The sequence below is a fragment of the Petromyzon marinus genome, chromosome 21 (assembly GCF_048934315.1).
Source record: "Petromyzon marinus isolate PM22_M1 ecotype Great Lakes invasive population chromosome 21, UKy_Petmar_22M1.pri1.0, whole genome shotgun sequence".
Classification (NCBI taxonomy): Eukaryota; Metazoa; Chordata; class Hyperoartia; order Petromyzontiformes; family Petromyzontidae; genus Petromyzon; species Petromyzon marinus.
In genome coordinates, this window is record NC_133687.1 from 3,772,446 (window position 1) to 3,789,073 (window position 16,628).

At 47.9% G+C, this 16,628-nt stretch overlaps 1 protein-coding gene across 1 annotated transcript in view; it reads right to left on the reverse strand.

Moving 5' to 3' along the window:
* LOC142925535 (annexin A4-like) overlaps positions 1 to 16,409 on the reverse strand; it is a 95,551-nt gene extending 79,142 nt beyond the window's left edge. The window contains exons 1-4 of the mRNA XM_076068416.1: positions 16,320 to 16,409; positions 13,979 to 14,092; positions 12,972 to 13,062; positions 5,014 to 5,093 (exon numbers count right to left, since the gene is read on the reverse strand). Coding sequence (XP_075924531.1) covers positions 5,014 to 5,093; positions 12,972 to 13,062; positions 13,979 to 14,092; positions 16,320 to 16,403 — 369 coding nt within the window. The 5' untranslated portion in view covers positions 16,404 to 16,409. The remainder of the gene's footprint in view (positions 1 to 5,013; positions 5,094 to 12,971; positions 13,063 to 13,978; positions 14,093 to 16,319) is intronic.
* Between the last annotated feature and the right edge of the window lie 219 nt (positions 16,410 to 16,628).

A 16,628-nucleotide genomic window follows, 5' to 3' on the forward strand; every position in this document is an offset into this window, starting at 1 on the left:
CACACTATACATACACTATACATGCACTATACACACACTATACATACACTATACATACACTATACACGCACTATACACACACTATACACACACTATACATACACTATACATGCACTATACATGCACTACACATACAGTACACGTGCACTATACATGCACTACACATACACTACACATGCACTATACATGCACTATACATGCACTACACATACACTATACACTACACATGCACTATACACACACTGTACATACACTATACATACACTATACATGCACTATACACGCACTATACATACACTATACATGCATTATACACATACTATACATACACTATACACACATTATACACACACTATACATACACTATACATTCACTACACATACACTATACATGCACTATACACACACTATACATACACTATACATACACTATACATGCACTATACATACACTATAAATACACTATACACACACTATACACACACTATACACACACTACACATACACTATACATACACTATGTATGTACTATACATACACTATACATACACTATACATGCACTATACATACACTATACATACACTATACATACACTATACATACACCATACATACACTATACATACACTATACATACACTATGCATACACTATACATACACTACACATACACTACACATACACTACACATACACTATACATGCACTATACATACACTATACATACACTATACATACACTACACATACACTATACATACACTATACATACACTATACACACACTATACATACACTATACATACACTATACAAACACTATACATACACTATACATACACTATACATGCACTACACATGCACTATGTATGCACTACACATACACTATACACACACTATAAATACACTATACATGCACTATACATACACTATACACACACTATACACGCACTATACACGCACTATACATGCACTATACATACACTATACATACACTACACATACACTATACATACACTATACATACACTATACATACACTACACATACACTATACATACACTATACATGCACCACACATACACTACACATACACTATACAAACACTATACATGCATTATACACATACTATACATACACTATACATACACTATACACACACTATACGTACATTATACATGCACTACACATACACTATACATGCACTATACACACACTATACATACACTATACATGCACTATACATACACTATAAATACACTATACACACACTATACACACACTATACACACACTACACATACACTATACATACACTATGTATGTACTATACATACACTATACATGCACTATACATACACTATACATGCACTATACATGCACTATACATACACTATACATACACTATACATACACTATACATACACTACACATACACTACACATACACCATACATACACTATACATACACTATACAAACACTATACATACACTATACATACACTACACATACACTACACATACACTATACATACACTATACATACACTATACATACACTATACATACACTACACATACACTATACATACACTATACATACACTATACACACACTATACACACACTATACATACACTATACATACACTATACATACACTATACATGCACTACACATGCACTATACATACACTATACATACACTATACATGCACTATACATACACTATACATACACTATAAATATACTATACATGCACTATACATACACTATACATACACTACACACACACTACACATACACTATACATACACTATACATACACTACACATACACTACACATACACTATACATACACTATACATACACTATACACACACTGTACATACACTATACATACACTATACAAACACTATACATACACTATACATGCACTACACATGCACTATACATACACTATACATACACTATACATGCACTATACATACACTATACACACACTATACATGCACTATACATACACTATACACACACTATACACGCACTATACATGCACTATACATACACTATACATACACTACACATACACTATACATACACTATACATGCACCACACATACACTACACATACACTATACATACACTATACATACACTATACATACACTACACATACACTACACATACAATATACATGCACTACACATACACTATACACACACTATACATACACTATACATACACTATACATACACTATACACACACTATACATACACTATACACACTATACATACACTATACATACACTATACACACACTATACATACACTATACACACACTATACATACACTATACATACACTATACACACACTATACACACACTATACATACACTATGTATGTACTATACATACACTACACATACACTACACATACACTATACATACACTATACATACACTACACATACACTATACACGCACTATACATACACTACACATACACTATACATGCACTATACATACACTATACATACACTACACATACACTATACATACACTACACATACACTATACATGCACTATACATACACTACACATACACTATACATACACTACACATACACTATACATGCACTATACACACAATACACATACAATATACACACACTATACATACACTACACATACACTATACACACACTATACACACAATATACACACACTATACATACACTACACATACACTATACACACACTATATACACACTATACACACACTATACATACACTACACATACACTATACATACACTACACATACACTATACATACACTATGTATGCACTATACATACACTACACATACACTACACATACACTATAATACACTATACATACACTACACATACACTATACACACACTATACATACACTACACATACACTATACATACACTATACACACACTACACATACACTACACATACACTATGTATGTACTATACACACACTACACATACACTATACATACACTATGTATGCACTATACATACACTACACATACACTACACATACACTATACATACACTATACATACACTACACATACACTATACATACACTACACATACACTACACATACACTATACATACACTATACACACACTACACATACACTACACATACACTATACATATACTACACATACACTACACATACACTATACATACACTACACATACACTATACATACACTACACATACACTACACATACACTATACACACACTACACATACACTATACATACACTACACATACACTACACATACACTATGTATGTACTATACACACACTACACATACACTACACATACAATATGTATGCACTACACATACACTACACACACTATACATACACTACACATACACTATACATACACTATACACACACTACACATACACTACACATACACTATGTATGTACTATACACACACTACACATACACTATACATACACTATGTATGCACTATACATACACTACACATACACTACACATACACTATACATACACTATACATACACTACACATACACTATACATACACTACACATACACTACACATACACTATACATACACTATACACACACTACACATACACTACACATACACTATACATATACTACACATACACTACACATACACTATACATACACTACACATACACTATACATACACTACACATACACTACACATACACTATACACACACTACACATACACTATACATACACTACACATACACTATACATACACTATGTATGTACTATACATACACTATACATACACTACACATACACTACACATACACTATGTATGTACTATACACACACTACACATACACTACACATACAATATGTATGCACGTGTAGCGGGCGCAAAACGTGCGGAGACTTCTCTCTCCTGGAGGCGGCACACGTTCACCACAACGCAGCAATAACACGAAGGGCTTACGGGCCCCGTCCACCCGATACTCCGGCTCGCCCGCCTTACACTGCCTCGGCTCCAGCCTCTTCACTGGTCAAGCTTTTGGCCCGACCCTGGCCAGGGGTTCGGCTTCGGCCCTTTTGGGGGGGGGGGGGGGGGCTCTTCGCTTCGAGCCTTCAAGGTGTCAGCTCCACCGTGGCTCTTGGCTCGTCAGGCGAGCGACGGCCGCCGGACACGCTCTCTCATACCGGCACCCGGTCGCTCCTCCCTTCTGCAGCCGTCTGGAACGTGCCTGGGGGGGTTTGTGACTGTGGCCCCGAGCTGCCTTTGCGGGTTACCTCGGCCCCAGCTGTCTGACTCGCCGCCCTGGGACTCCCTTCTGCAAGTCGTGGCAGTCGCGCACAGCGCTCAACCATGCCGCTACGTACGCATGTACGTGTACAGGTGTGTGTGTGTGCGCGTGTGTACACGTGTTTGTGTATACGTGTTTGTGTATATGTCCACGTGTGTGCATACATGCATGTTTGTGTACAGGTGTGTGTACACGTGCATCTGTACACGTGCGTGTGTGCACACGTGCATGTGTACGCGCGCGCATGTGTGTGTATGTGTATGTGTACATCCGCGTGTGTGTGCGAACGTGTGTGTGTGTACATGCTTGTGTGTGTACATGTGTGTGTGTACATGCGCGTGTGTGTGTACATGCGCGTGTGTGTACATGCTTGTGTGTGTACATGCGCGTGTGTGTGTACATGCGCGTGTGTGTGTACATGCGCGTGTGTGTGTACACGTGCGTGTGTGTGTGTACACGTGCGTGTGTGTGTGTACACGTGCGTGTGTGTGTGTACACGTGCGTGTGTGTGTGTGTGTGTACACGTGTGTGTGTGTGTGTACACGTGCGTGTGTGTGTGTGTACACGTGCGTGTGTGTGTACACGTGTGTGTGTGTGTACACGTGTGTGTGTGTGTACACGTGTGTGTGTGTACATGCGTGTGTGTGTACATGCGTACGTGTGTGTGTATGTACACGTGCGCGTGTACCGTAAGCAGGGACACGAGCACTCTCTTGAAGTATCCGGCCGTCTCCGCAACGATGTCATCTTCCAGAGACCGCCCCACTACTGAGTACACACAGAGCACCACATTGTCCACAGGTGAGTAGGCAGGCAGGTGAGTAGGTGAGTTGGAAGGTAGGTGAGTAGGTGAGTCAGTGAGTAGGTGAGTCAGTGAGTAGGTGAGTCAGTGAGTAGGTGAGTAGGTGAGTCAGTGAGTAGGTAAGTTAGAAGGTAGGTGAGTAGGTGAGTCAGTGAGTAGGTGAGTCAGTGAGTAGGTGAGTCAGTGAGTAGGTAAGTTGGAAGGTAGGTGAGTAGGGAGGCAAGTGAGTAGGTAAGTTAGAAGGTAGGTGAGTAAGTGAGTCAGTGAGTAGGTAAGTTAGAAGGTAGGTGAGTAGGTGAGTCAGTGAGTAGGTGAGTCAGTGAGTAGGTGAGTCAGTGAGTAGGTGAGTCAGTGAGTAGGTGAGTTAGAAGGTAGGTGAGTAGGTGAGTCAGTGAGTCGGTAAGTTAGAAGGTAGGTGAGTAAGTGAGTCAGTGAGTAGGTAAGTTAGAAGGTAGGTGAGTAGGTGAGTCAGTGAGTAGGTAAGTTGGAAGGTAGGTGAGTCTGCAGGCAGGTGAGTAGGTGAGTAGGTGAGTAGGCAGGCAGGTGAGTAGGTGAGTCAGTGAGTAGGTAAGTTGGAAGGTAGGTGAGTAGGTGAGTCAGTGAGTAGGTAAGTTAGAAGGTAGGTGAGTAGGGATGGCAGGTGAGTAGGTGAGTAGGCAGGCAGGTGAGTAGGTGAGTTGGAAGGTAGGTGAGTAGGTGAGTCAGTGAGTAGGTGAGTCAGTGAGTAGGTGAGTCAGTGAGTAGGTGAGTTAGAAGGTAGGTGAGTAGGTGAGTCAGTGAGTCGGTAAGTTAGAAGGTAGGTGAGTAAGTGAGTCAGTGAGTAGGTAAGTTAGAAGGTAGGTGAGTAGGTGAGTCAGTGAGTAGGTAAGTTGGAAGGTAGGTGAGTCTGCAGGCAGGTGAGTAGGTGAGTAGGTGAGTAGGCAGGCAGGTGAGTAGGTGAGTCAGTGAGTAGGTAAGTTGGAAGGTAGGTGAGTAGGTGAGTCAGTGAGTAGGTAAGTTAGAAGGTAGGTGAGTAGGGATGGCAGGTGAGTAGGTGAGTAGGCAGACAGGTGAGTAGGTGAGTTGGAAGGTAGGTGAGTAGGTGAGTCAGTGAGTAGGTGAGTCAGTGAGTAGGTGAGTTAGAAGGTAGGTGAGTAGGTGAGTCAGTGAGTCGGTAAGTTAGAAGGTAGGTGAGTAAGTGAGTCAGTGAGTAGGTAAGTTAGAAGGTAGGTGAGTAGGTGAGTCAGTGAGTAGGTAAGTTGGAAGGTAGGTGAGTCTGCAGGCAGGTGAGTAGGTGAGTAGGTGAGTAGGCAGGCAGGTGAGTAGGTGAGTCAGTGAGTAGGTAAGTTGGAAGGTAGGTGAGTAGGTGAGTCAGTGAGTAGGTAAGTTAGAAGGTAGGTGAGTAGGGATGGCAGGTGAGTAGGTGAGTAGGCAGGCAGGTGAGTAGGTGAGTTGGAAGGTAGGTGAGTAGGTGAGTCAGTGAGTAGGTGAGTCAGTGAGTAGGTGAGTTAGAAGGTAGGTGAGTAGGTGAGTCAGTGAGTAGGTAAGTTGGAAGGTAGGTGAGTCTGCAGGCAGGTGAGTAGGTGAGTAGGCAGGCAGGTGAGTAGGTGAGTCAGTGAGTAGGTAAGTTGGAAGGTAGGTGAGTAGGTGAGTCAGTGAGTAGGTAAGTTAGAAGGTAGGTGAGTAGGTGAGTCAGTGAGTAGGTAAGTTAGAAGGTAGGTGAGTAGGTGAGTCAGTGAGTAGGTAAGTTGGAAGGCGGGTGAGTCTGCAGGCAGGTGAGTAGGTGAGTAGGCAGGCAGGTGAGTAGGTGAGTCAGTGAGTAGGTAAGTTGGAAGGTAGGTGAGTAGGTGAGTCAGTGAGTAGGTAAGTTAGAAGGTAGGTGAGTAGGTGAGTCAGTGAGTAGGTAAGTTAGAAGGTAGGTGAGTAGGTGAGTCAGTGAGTAGGTAAGTTAGAAGGTAGGTGAGTAGGTGAGTCAGTGAGTAGGTGAGTCAGTGAGTAGGTGAGTCAGTGAGTAGGTGAGTCAGTGAGTAGGTGAGTTAGAAGGTAGGTGAGTAGGTGAGTCAGTGAGTCGGTAAGTTAGAAGGTAGGTGAGTAAGTGAGTCAGTGAGTAGGTAAGTTAGAAGGTAGGTGAGTAGGTGAGTCAGTGAGTAGGTAAGTTGGAAGGTAGGTGAGTCTGCAGGCAGGTGAGTAGGTGAGTAGGTGAGTAGGCAGGCAGGTGAGTAGGTGAGTCAGTGAGTAGGTAAGTTGGAAGGTAGGTGAGTAGGTGAGTCAGTGAGTAGGTAAGTTAGAAGGTAGGTGAGTAGGGATGGCAGGTGAGTAGGTAAGTTGGAAGGTAGGTGAGTCTGCAGGCAGGTGAGTAGGTGAGTAGGTGAGTAGGCAGGCAGGTGAGTAGGTGAGTCAGTGAGTAGGTAAGTTGGAAGGTAGGTGAGTAGGTGAGTCAGTGAGTAGGTAAGTTAGAAGGTAGGTGAGTAGGGATGGCAGGTGAGTAGGTGAGTAGGCAGGCAGGTGAGTAGGTGAGTTGGAAGGTAGGTGAGTAGGTGAGTCAGTGAGTAGGTGAGTCAGTGAGTAGGTGAGTCAGTGAGTAGGTGAGTTAGAAGGTAGGTGAGTAGGTGAGTCAGTGAGTCGGTAAGTTAGAAGGTAGGTGAGTAAGTGAGTCAGTGAGTAGGTAAGTTAGAAGGTAGGTGAGTAGGTGAGTCAGTGAGTAGGTAAGTTGGAAGGTAGGTGAGTCTGCAGGCAGGTGAGTAGGTGAGTAGGTGAGTAGGCAGGCAGGTGAGTAGGTGAGTCAGTGAGTAGGTAAGTTGGAAGGTAGGTGAGTAGGTGAGTCAGTGAGTAGGTAAGTTAGAAGGTAGGTGAGTAGGGATGGCAGGTGAGTAGGTGAGTAGGCAGACAGGTGAGTAGGTGAGTTGGAAGGTAGGTGAGTAGGTGAGTCAGTGAGTAGGTGAGTCAGTGAGTAGGTGAGTTAGAAGGTAGGTGAGTAGGTGAGTCAGTGAGTCGGTAAGTTAGAAGGTAGGTGAGTAAGTGAGTCAGTGAGTAGGTAAGTTAGAAGGTAGGTGAGTAGGTGAGTCAGTGAGTAGGTAAGTTGGAAGGTAGGTGAGTCTGCAGGCAGGTGAGTAGGTGAGTAGGTGAGTAGGCAGGCAGGTGAGTAGGTGAGTCAGTGAGTAGGTAAGTTGGAAGGTAGGTGAGTAGGTGAGTCAGTGAGTAGGTAAGTTAGAAGGTAGGTGAGTAGGGATGGCAGGTGAGTAGGTGAGTAGGCAGGCAGGTGAGTAGGTGAGTTGGAAGGTAGGTGAGTAGGTGAGTCAGTGAGTAGGTGAGTCAGTGAGTAGGTGAGTTAGAAGGTAGGTGAGTAGGTGAGTCAGTGAGTAGGTAAGTTGGAAGGTAGGTGAGTCTGCAGGCAGGTGAGTAGGTGAGTAGGCAGGCAGGTGAGTAGGTGAGTCAGTGAGTAGGTAAGTTGGAAGGTAGGTGAGTAGGTGAGTCAGTGAGTAGGTAAGTTAGAAGGTAGGTGAGTAGGTGAGTCAGTGAGTAGGTAAGTTAGAAGGTAGGTGAGTAGGTGAGTCAGTGAGTAGGTAAGTTGGAAGGCGGGTGAGTCTGCAGGCAGGTGAGTAGGTGAGTAGGCAGGCAGGTGAGTAGGTGAGTCAGTGAGTAGGTAAGTTGGAAGGTAGGTGAGTAGGTGAGTCAGTGAGTAGGTAAGTTAGAAGGTAGGTGAGTAGGTGAGTCAGTGAGTAGGTAAGTTAGAAGGTAGGTGAGTAGGTGAGTCAGTGAGTAGGTAAGTTAGAAGGTAGGTGAGTAGGGAGGTAGGTGAGTAGGTGAGTAGGCAGGCAGGTGAGTAGGTGAGTCAGTGAGTCGGTAAGTTGGAAGGTAGGTGAGTAGGTGAGTCAGTGAGTAGGTAATTTAGAAGGTAGGTGAGTAGGTGAGTCAGAGAGTAGGTAAGTTGGAAGGTAGGTGAGTAGGGAAGCAGGTGAGTAGGTGAGTAGGCAGGCAGGTGAGTAGGTGAGTCAGAGAGTAGGTAAGTTGTAAGGTAGGTGAGTAGGTGAGTCAGTGAGAGGTAAGTTGGAAGGCGGGTGAGTAGGGAGGCAGGTGAGTAGGTGAGTTAGAAGGTAGGTGAGTAGGTGAGTCAGTGAGTAGGTGAGTTAGAAGGTAGGTGACTAGGTGAGTCAGTGAGTAGGTAAGTTGGAAGGTAGGTAAGTTAGAAGGTAGGTGAGTAGGTGAGTCAGTGAGTAGGTGAGTTGGAAGGTAGGTGAGTAGGTGAGTCAGTGAGTAGGTAAGTTAGAAGGTAGGTGAGTAGGTGAGTCAGTTGAGCAGGTGAGTAGGCAGGCAGGTGAGTAGGTGAGTCAGTGAGTAGGTAAGTTAGAAGGTAGGTGAGTACGTGAGTCAGTGAGTAGGTAAGTTGGAAGGCGGGTGAGTAGGGAAGCAGTTGAGTAGGTAAGTTAGAAGGTAGGTGAGTAAGTGAGTCAGTGAGTAGGTAAGTTGGAAGGTAGGTGAGTAGGTGAGTCAGTGAGTAGGTAAGTTGGAAGGTAGGTGAGTAGGGAGGCAGTTGAGTAGGTGAGTAGGCAGGCAGGTGAGTAAGTGAGTCAGTGAGTAGGTGAGTTGGAAGGTAGGTGAGTAGGTGAGTCAGTGAGTAGGTAAGTTGGAAGGTAGGTGAGTAGGTGAGTCAGTGAGTCAGTGAGTAGGTAAGTTGGAAGGCGGGTGAGTAGGGAGGCAGTTGAGTAGGTGAGTAGGCAGGCAGGTGAGTAGGTGAGTCAGTGAGTAGGTAAGTTGGAAGGTAGGTGAGTAGGTGAGTCAGTGAGTCGGTAAGTTGGAAGGTAGGTGAATCGGCAGGCAGGTGAGTACGTGAATAGGCAGGCAGGTGAGTAGGTGAGTCAGAGAGTAGGTAAGTTAGAAGGTAGGTGAGTAGGTGAGTCAGTGAGTAGGTAAGTTGGAAGGTAGGTGAGTCGGCAGGCAGGTGAGTAGGTGAGTAGGCAGGCAGGTGAGTAGGTGAGTCAGAGAGTAGGTAAGTTAGAAGGTAGGTGAGTAGGTGAGTCAGTGAGTAGGTAAGTTGGAAGGTAGGTGAGTAGGGAGGCAGGCGAATACTGATAGTCTCTGAGTTACGATGGTCCGACTGACGATATGAGGACATTACGATAGCGATATGATGCAGATAGGAAGATTGTTTCCTGAAAAAAAACGTTCTATTATATTGCAGTTCATATAGGTAGGCTAAGAATTTACCTTGTTTGTTTACTTTACATTTTACTGTGCAATACAGTATTGTAATTAATAAATACATTATATAGTTTATACAGTACGGTACTGTTAATTGCTAAATTATCACCATTCTTTAAGACTCCTGGGCAGGCTAAGGCCATCTTCGACTTAAGATATTTTTCACTTACGATGGGGTCGTGGTCACCCATCTCCATCGGAAGTAGAGGACTACCTGTATACGGGTAGGAAGGCAGGTGAGTAGTGCCTGAGTAGCAGGTGAGTAGGGAGCAAGAGGAGTAGTAAGTGAGTAGCAGGTGAGTAGTCAGTGAGTAGGAGGTGAGTAGGTGGTGAGTAGGTGGTGAGTAGGTGGTGAGTATCAGGTGAGTAGGAGGTGAGTAGGAGGTGAGTAGGTGGTGAGTAGGAGGTGAGTTGTCGGTGAGTATCAGGTGAGTAGGAGGTGAGTAGGAGGTGAGTAGGTGGTGAGTTGTCGGTGAGTATCAGGTGAGTAGGAGGTGAGTAGGTGGTGAGTAGGAGGTGAGTTGTCGGTGAGTAGGAGGTGAGTAGGAGGTGAGTAGGAGGTGAGTTGTCGGTGAGTATCAGGTGAGTATCAGGTGAGTAGGAGGTGAGTAGGTGGTGAGTAGGAGGTGAGTTGTCGGTGAGTAGGAGGTGAGTAGGAGGTGAGTAGGAGGTGAGTTGTCGGTGAGTATCAGGTGAGTAGGTGGTGAGTAGGAGGTGAGTAGGTGGTGAGTAGGTGGTGAGTAGGTGGTGAGTAGGAGGTGAGTAGGTGGTGAGTAGGAGGTGAGTAGGAGGTGAGTAGGTGGTGAGTAGGAGGTGAGTAGGTGGTGAGTAGGTGGTGAGTAGGAGGTGAGTAGGTGGTGAGTAGGTGGTGAGTAGGAGGTGAGTAGGAGGTGAGTAGGTGGTGAGTAGGTGGTGAGTAGGAGGTGAGTAGGAGGTGAGTAGGTGGTGAGTAGGTGGTGAGTAGGAGGTGAGTAGAAGGTGAGTAGGAGGTGAGTAGGTGGTGAGTAGGAGGTGAGTAGGTGGTGAGTAGGTGGTGAGTAGGTGGTGAGTTGTCGGTGAGTATCAGGTGAGTAGGAGGTGAGTAGGTGGTGAGTAGGAGGTGAGTTGTCGGTGAGTAGGAGGTGAGTAGGAGGTGAGTAGGAGGTGAGTTGTCGGTGAGTATCAGGTGAGTAGGTGGTGAGTAGGAGGTGAGTAGGTGGTGAGTAGGTGGTGAGTAGGTGGTGAGTAGGTGGTGAGTAGGAGGTGAGTAGGTGGTGAGTAGGAGGTGAGTAGGAGGTGAGTAGGTGGTGAGTAGGAGGTGAGTAGGTGGTGAGTAGGAGGTGAGTAGGTGGTGAGTAGGAGGTGAGTAGGAGGTGAGTAGGTGGTGAGTAGGTGGTGAGTAGGAGGTGAGTAGGAGGTGAGTAGGAGGTGAGTAGGTGGTGAGTAGGAGGTGAGTAGGTGGTGAGTAGGAGGTGAGTAGGTGGTGAGTAGGTGGTGAGTAGGTGGCGAGTAGGAGGTGAGTAGGAGGTGAGAAGGTGGTGAGTAGGAGGTGAGTAGGAGGTGAGTAGGTGGTGAGTAGGAGGTGAGTAGGTGGTGAGTAGGAGGTGAGTAGGTGGTGAGTAGGAGGTGAGTAGGAGGTGAGTAGGAGGTGAGTAGGTGGTGAGTAGGAGGTGAGTAGGTGGTGAGTAGGTGGTGAGTAGGTGGTGAGTAGGAGGTGAGTTGTCGGTGAGTATCAGGTGAGTAGGTGGTGAGTAGGAGGTGAGTAGGAGGTGAGTTGTCGGTGAGTAGGTGGTGAGTAGGTGGTGAGTAGGTGGTGAGTAGGAGGTGAGTAGGAGGTGAGTAGGTGGTGAGTAGGAGGTGACTAGGTGGTGAGTAGGTGGTGAGTAGGAGGTGAGTAGGTGGTGAGTAGGAGGTGAGTAGGTGGTGAGTAGGTGGTGAGTAGGTGGTGAGTAGGAGGTGAGTAGGAGGTGAGTGTCAGGTGAGTAGGAGGTGAGTAGGAGGTGAGTAGGTGGTGAGTAGGTGGTGAGGAGGTGAGTAGGTGGTGAGTAGGTGGTGAGTAGGAGGTGAGTAGGAGGTGAGTAGGAGGTGAGTAGGTGGTGAGTAGGTGGTGAGTAGGAGGTGAGTAGAAGGTGAGTAGGAGGTGAGTAGGTGGTGAGTAGGAGGTGAGTAGGTGGTGAGTAGGTGGTGAGTAGGTGGTGAGTAGGAGGTGTGTATCAGGTGAGTAGGAGGTGAGTAGGAGGTGAGTAGGTGGTGAGTAGGAGGTGAGTATCAGGTGAGTAGGTGGTGAGTAGGAGGTGAGTAGGTGGTGAGTAGGAGGTGAGTAGGTGGTGAGTAGGTGGTGAGTAGGAGGTGAGTTGTCGGTGAGTATCAGGTGAGTAGGTGGTGAGTAGGTGGTGAGTAGGTGGTGAGTAGGTGGTGAGTAGGAGGTGAGTAGGTGGTGAGTATCAGGTGAGTAGGTGGTGAGTAGGTGGTGAGTAGGAGGTGAGTAGGTGGTGAGTAGGTGGTGAGTAGGAGGTGAGTAGGTGGTGAGTAGGAGGTGAGTAGGTGGTGAGTAGGTGGTGAGTAGGAGGTGAGTAGGTGGTGAGTAGGAGGTGAGTAGGTGGTGAGTAGGTGGTGAGTAGGAGGTGAGTAGGTGGTGAGTATCAGGTGAGTAGGTGGTGAGTAGGTGGTGAGTAGGAGGTGAGTACCCTCCTCGTAGGCATGACACAGCTGCTGGATCTCCTCATTGCTTCTGGTGGCCAGGGTCTCGATCAGACACTTCTCATCCGTGCCCAAGCCCTACAGCACACGTACAAAGGTCCCCCGCGTAGCCTCCACGAGTCTGTAGGGGCAAGTGCTGTTCGCGAGCAGCACCTATCAAGGCCGGCACGGCGCACGAGGGGGGTGGGTGGCCAGCACCACGCCCGGCCGCCTTTGTCTCCCCAGTGCTGATGTTTACACGCCGCACCGGGCACTCGTTTGAGGCCGAGTCGACCTTGGGGAGGCCCAGGACCGGTTCAGATAAATCGTCGCTGGTGTTGGTGGCCGTGAGCGGGAAATCGAACTCGGCTCGCCCGAGTTTCGCAGCGCGGCGCAGCGCTAGCCGCTGCACTACCGCTCCCCACCACGTTCACACACGCAGACAAAGATAAAGATCCCCCGTGTAGCCTTAACAGACTGTAGGGGCAAGTGCTGTTCGCGAGCACCTATGAAGGCCGGAACGGTACACGAGGGGGTGGGTGGCCAGCACCACGCACGACCGCCTTTGTCTCCCCCAGTGGCGATGTTTACACACCGCACCGGGTACTCATTTGAGGCTGAGTCGACCTAGCGGAGGCCCGGGACCGGTTCAGATAAATCGTCACTGGTGTTGGCCGTGAGCGGGAATCGAACCCGGGTCGCCAGGTTCATAGCGCAGCGTAGCGCTAACCGCTACACTACCGCTCCCCATCACACACACAGAGACACAGACACACAGACACACACACACCAGCAACACGTGGGTAAACCAGCATACAAACACACAGACTGGCACAGATGTAAATAGGCCAGGTTAACAATCAAAGGCTTGGACAGACATCCTGGTGGACAAGGTGGACTGATGGACAGTCGGTCAGGTGGACAGGCAGGCGGGGAGATGGAAGGGCAGACTCAAAAACGGACAGACGGTCACACACTGACGTGATTCGGGAGGCGCGTGCACCTAGACTGGCACCTTCATGGCCTTCTTGAGCTGCTTGACGAGGAAGACGGGCGGAGGGAGGAAGAGAGCAACGATGAGGCGCTCCAGACTGCCGGTCAGCTCCGACTTGAGATCCTTCAGCAGCTCCTACTCGCACACAGAGACAAAGGTCCCCCGTGTAGCCTCTACTCCACCGCTGCGGCAAGTGCTGAAAACGGGGTGGCATCATGGCGGCGAGATGTTAACTACCTCGCCCGGTACACGGGAGGTCGTGGGTTCGATCCCCACCCTGACGCCTGCTGCTGCTGCTGCTGTATATTTGAAGTTTGCTGTGTCTCTCTCATCATCATCATCATCACGGTGGCTATGAGATGTTAACTACCTCGCCTGGTACGCGGGAGGTCGTGGGTTCGATCCCCACCCTGACGCCTGCTGCTGCTGCTGTATATTTGAAGTTTGCTGTGTCTCTCTCATCATCATCATCATCACGGTGGCTATGAGATGTTAACTACCTCGCCTGGTACACGGGAGGTCGTGGGTTCGATCCCGACCCTGCTGCCTGCTGCTGTACATTTGAAGTTTGCTGCGTCTCTCTTTCTCCCCGTGGCCGTGTGGATTTTTTTCTCCTCCGGGCCCTCCGGTTTTTCCCCTCGACATTTTAGAATCAACGTCACGCGTGTGGGGTGTTTCGCTGCTATAAGTGCCCACGTGATAAGCCACGTCGTTGAACCCACCGTTTGTGGCCAGGTCTCTTCCGAAACACAACTACATGTCGCTTCAGCGAAGCCTGAACCTGGTGCGTGGGTCATAGTAGCACCTCTGAAGGCCGAGACGACACGCACGCGTCGCCACCACCACGCCCGGCCGCCTTTGTCTCCCCAACGCTGATGTTTTTTTTTTGTTTTTTTCTTAAAAACCACCGGCAAGTGCTCATCTAAGGCTGAGTAGATCTAGTCGAGGGGCCCTGTGCCGGTTCAGATAACCTTCAGCGCGTTATTGATCTCGGGTCTCTGGGCTTCAAGCGCAGCGAACTAGCCACAGCACCACTGCCCGACACAAAGACAAAGATCCCCCGTGTAGCCTTTAAAGACTGTTGGGGCAAGTGCTGCTCGCTCGCAGCACCTGCGAAGGTCGGCAAGGCACACGAGGGGGTGGCTGGCCACCACCGCGCCCACCCGCCTTTGTCTCCCCAGTGCGGATACACCGCACCAGGTACTCGTTTTTCAGGCCGAGTCGACCCGGTGGAGGCCCGTGACCGGCTCGGACAACCAGCACTGGTATTGGACGTTAGCGGGAATGGAACTCGGGTACACCAGGTTCGCGGTGCAGTGCGCTTACTGCTACACTACCGCTCCCCCCACACACACACACACACACCCAGCTCCATCTCTAGTCCAGCACGTGCAGCGTCCATTCAGCCCCCTCAATCCGGCCAAACAGAAGCTGTTTGGGAACGCGGTGTCTGGGCACGTGGGCTACGTGACACAGCCAAAGCAAACCTTGCCTGCTTTAGAGGAGCTCACCGATAGGACCGTGTCCAGATATTGAAATGATCCGTGAGCTCCTCACGCTGTCACCCGGCCTGGTCAATCACGAAGTTGGTGGTTTGTGTCGATGTAAAACTTTCGCGGCTGCAGGGATTCATCTTCTGGGTTCCTTCGGCGAAGTCACCACGTAGAATGGGGATAAAATAATGCGAATAAAAATAATAATAATGGAATAAAATTCTCACACGACGTTTCGGCCACAACGCAAGCAGCCTTCCTGAGGAAAGTAGCCTTCCTGAGGAAGCCTACTTGTGTTGTGGCCGAAACGTCGTGAGAATTTTATTCTGTTATTATTATTTTTATTATTTTATCTCCATTCTACGTGGTGACTTTACCGAAGGAACCCAGAAGGTTGGTTTGTGTCTCAGTGGTGCGTAACCAACCAGGGCACAGTTAACACGTTCCAAACCTCCTTAAGATTCCCTGTATCCTGGATCGAGTCACTGTCCATCTTTCTGTCGCTGTTAAAGCGCGTTTCAAAATCCGCGTCGGTGCCCTATACATATATTTATTTAAAAACAAAACATTGAGCGAATTGCATGGGAGAGAAAGTGGATGCTAACTCCCCTCTCTCTCTCTCTCTCTTCCTCTCTCTCCCATATGCATGAAAACAAAAATGAGCAGCCCTCACACAACCCAGGATGGATCGCAGGCGGGCCAGGCCTGAAATGTTTTCCAACCGGCGCGGATGTTCTCCATTCGAGGACTCCACGATTCGAAATCGTTCGCGGCTTTGTGCGGTGTCGTCCGCACACGGGACACTTTTGCACGTGGGTATCGTGAAGCGGCGTCGCCACGGCGCTCGTGCCAGGCTAGGTGCACATCACCTTGCCGTACATGGCCTTGAACTGGGTGGCGATCTCCTGCCGCTGGACGTTGCTCCGGTGGGTGGCCACTTCCACGATGGCCATCTCGTCCGTGCCTGCACCGCAGACCCGGGGGGCGATGGAGAGCGCGGTGAGTGTACTGTGTGGTGAGTGTGGTGAGTGTGGTGAGTGTACTGTGTGGTGAGTGTGGTGAGTGTGGTGAGTGTGGTGAGTGTGGTGAGTTTACTGTGTGATGAGTGTAGTGAGTGTGGTGAGTGTGGTGAGTTTACTGTGTGGTGAGTGTGGTGAGTGTGGTGAGTGTGGTGAGTG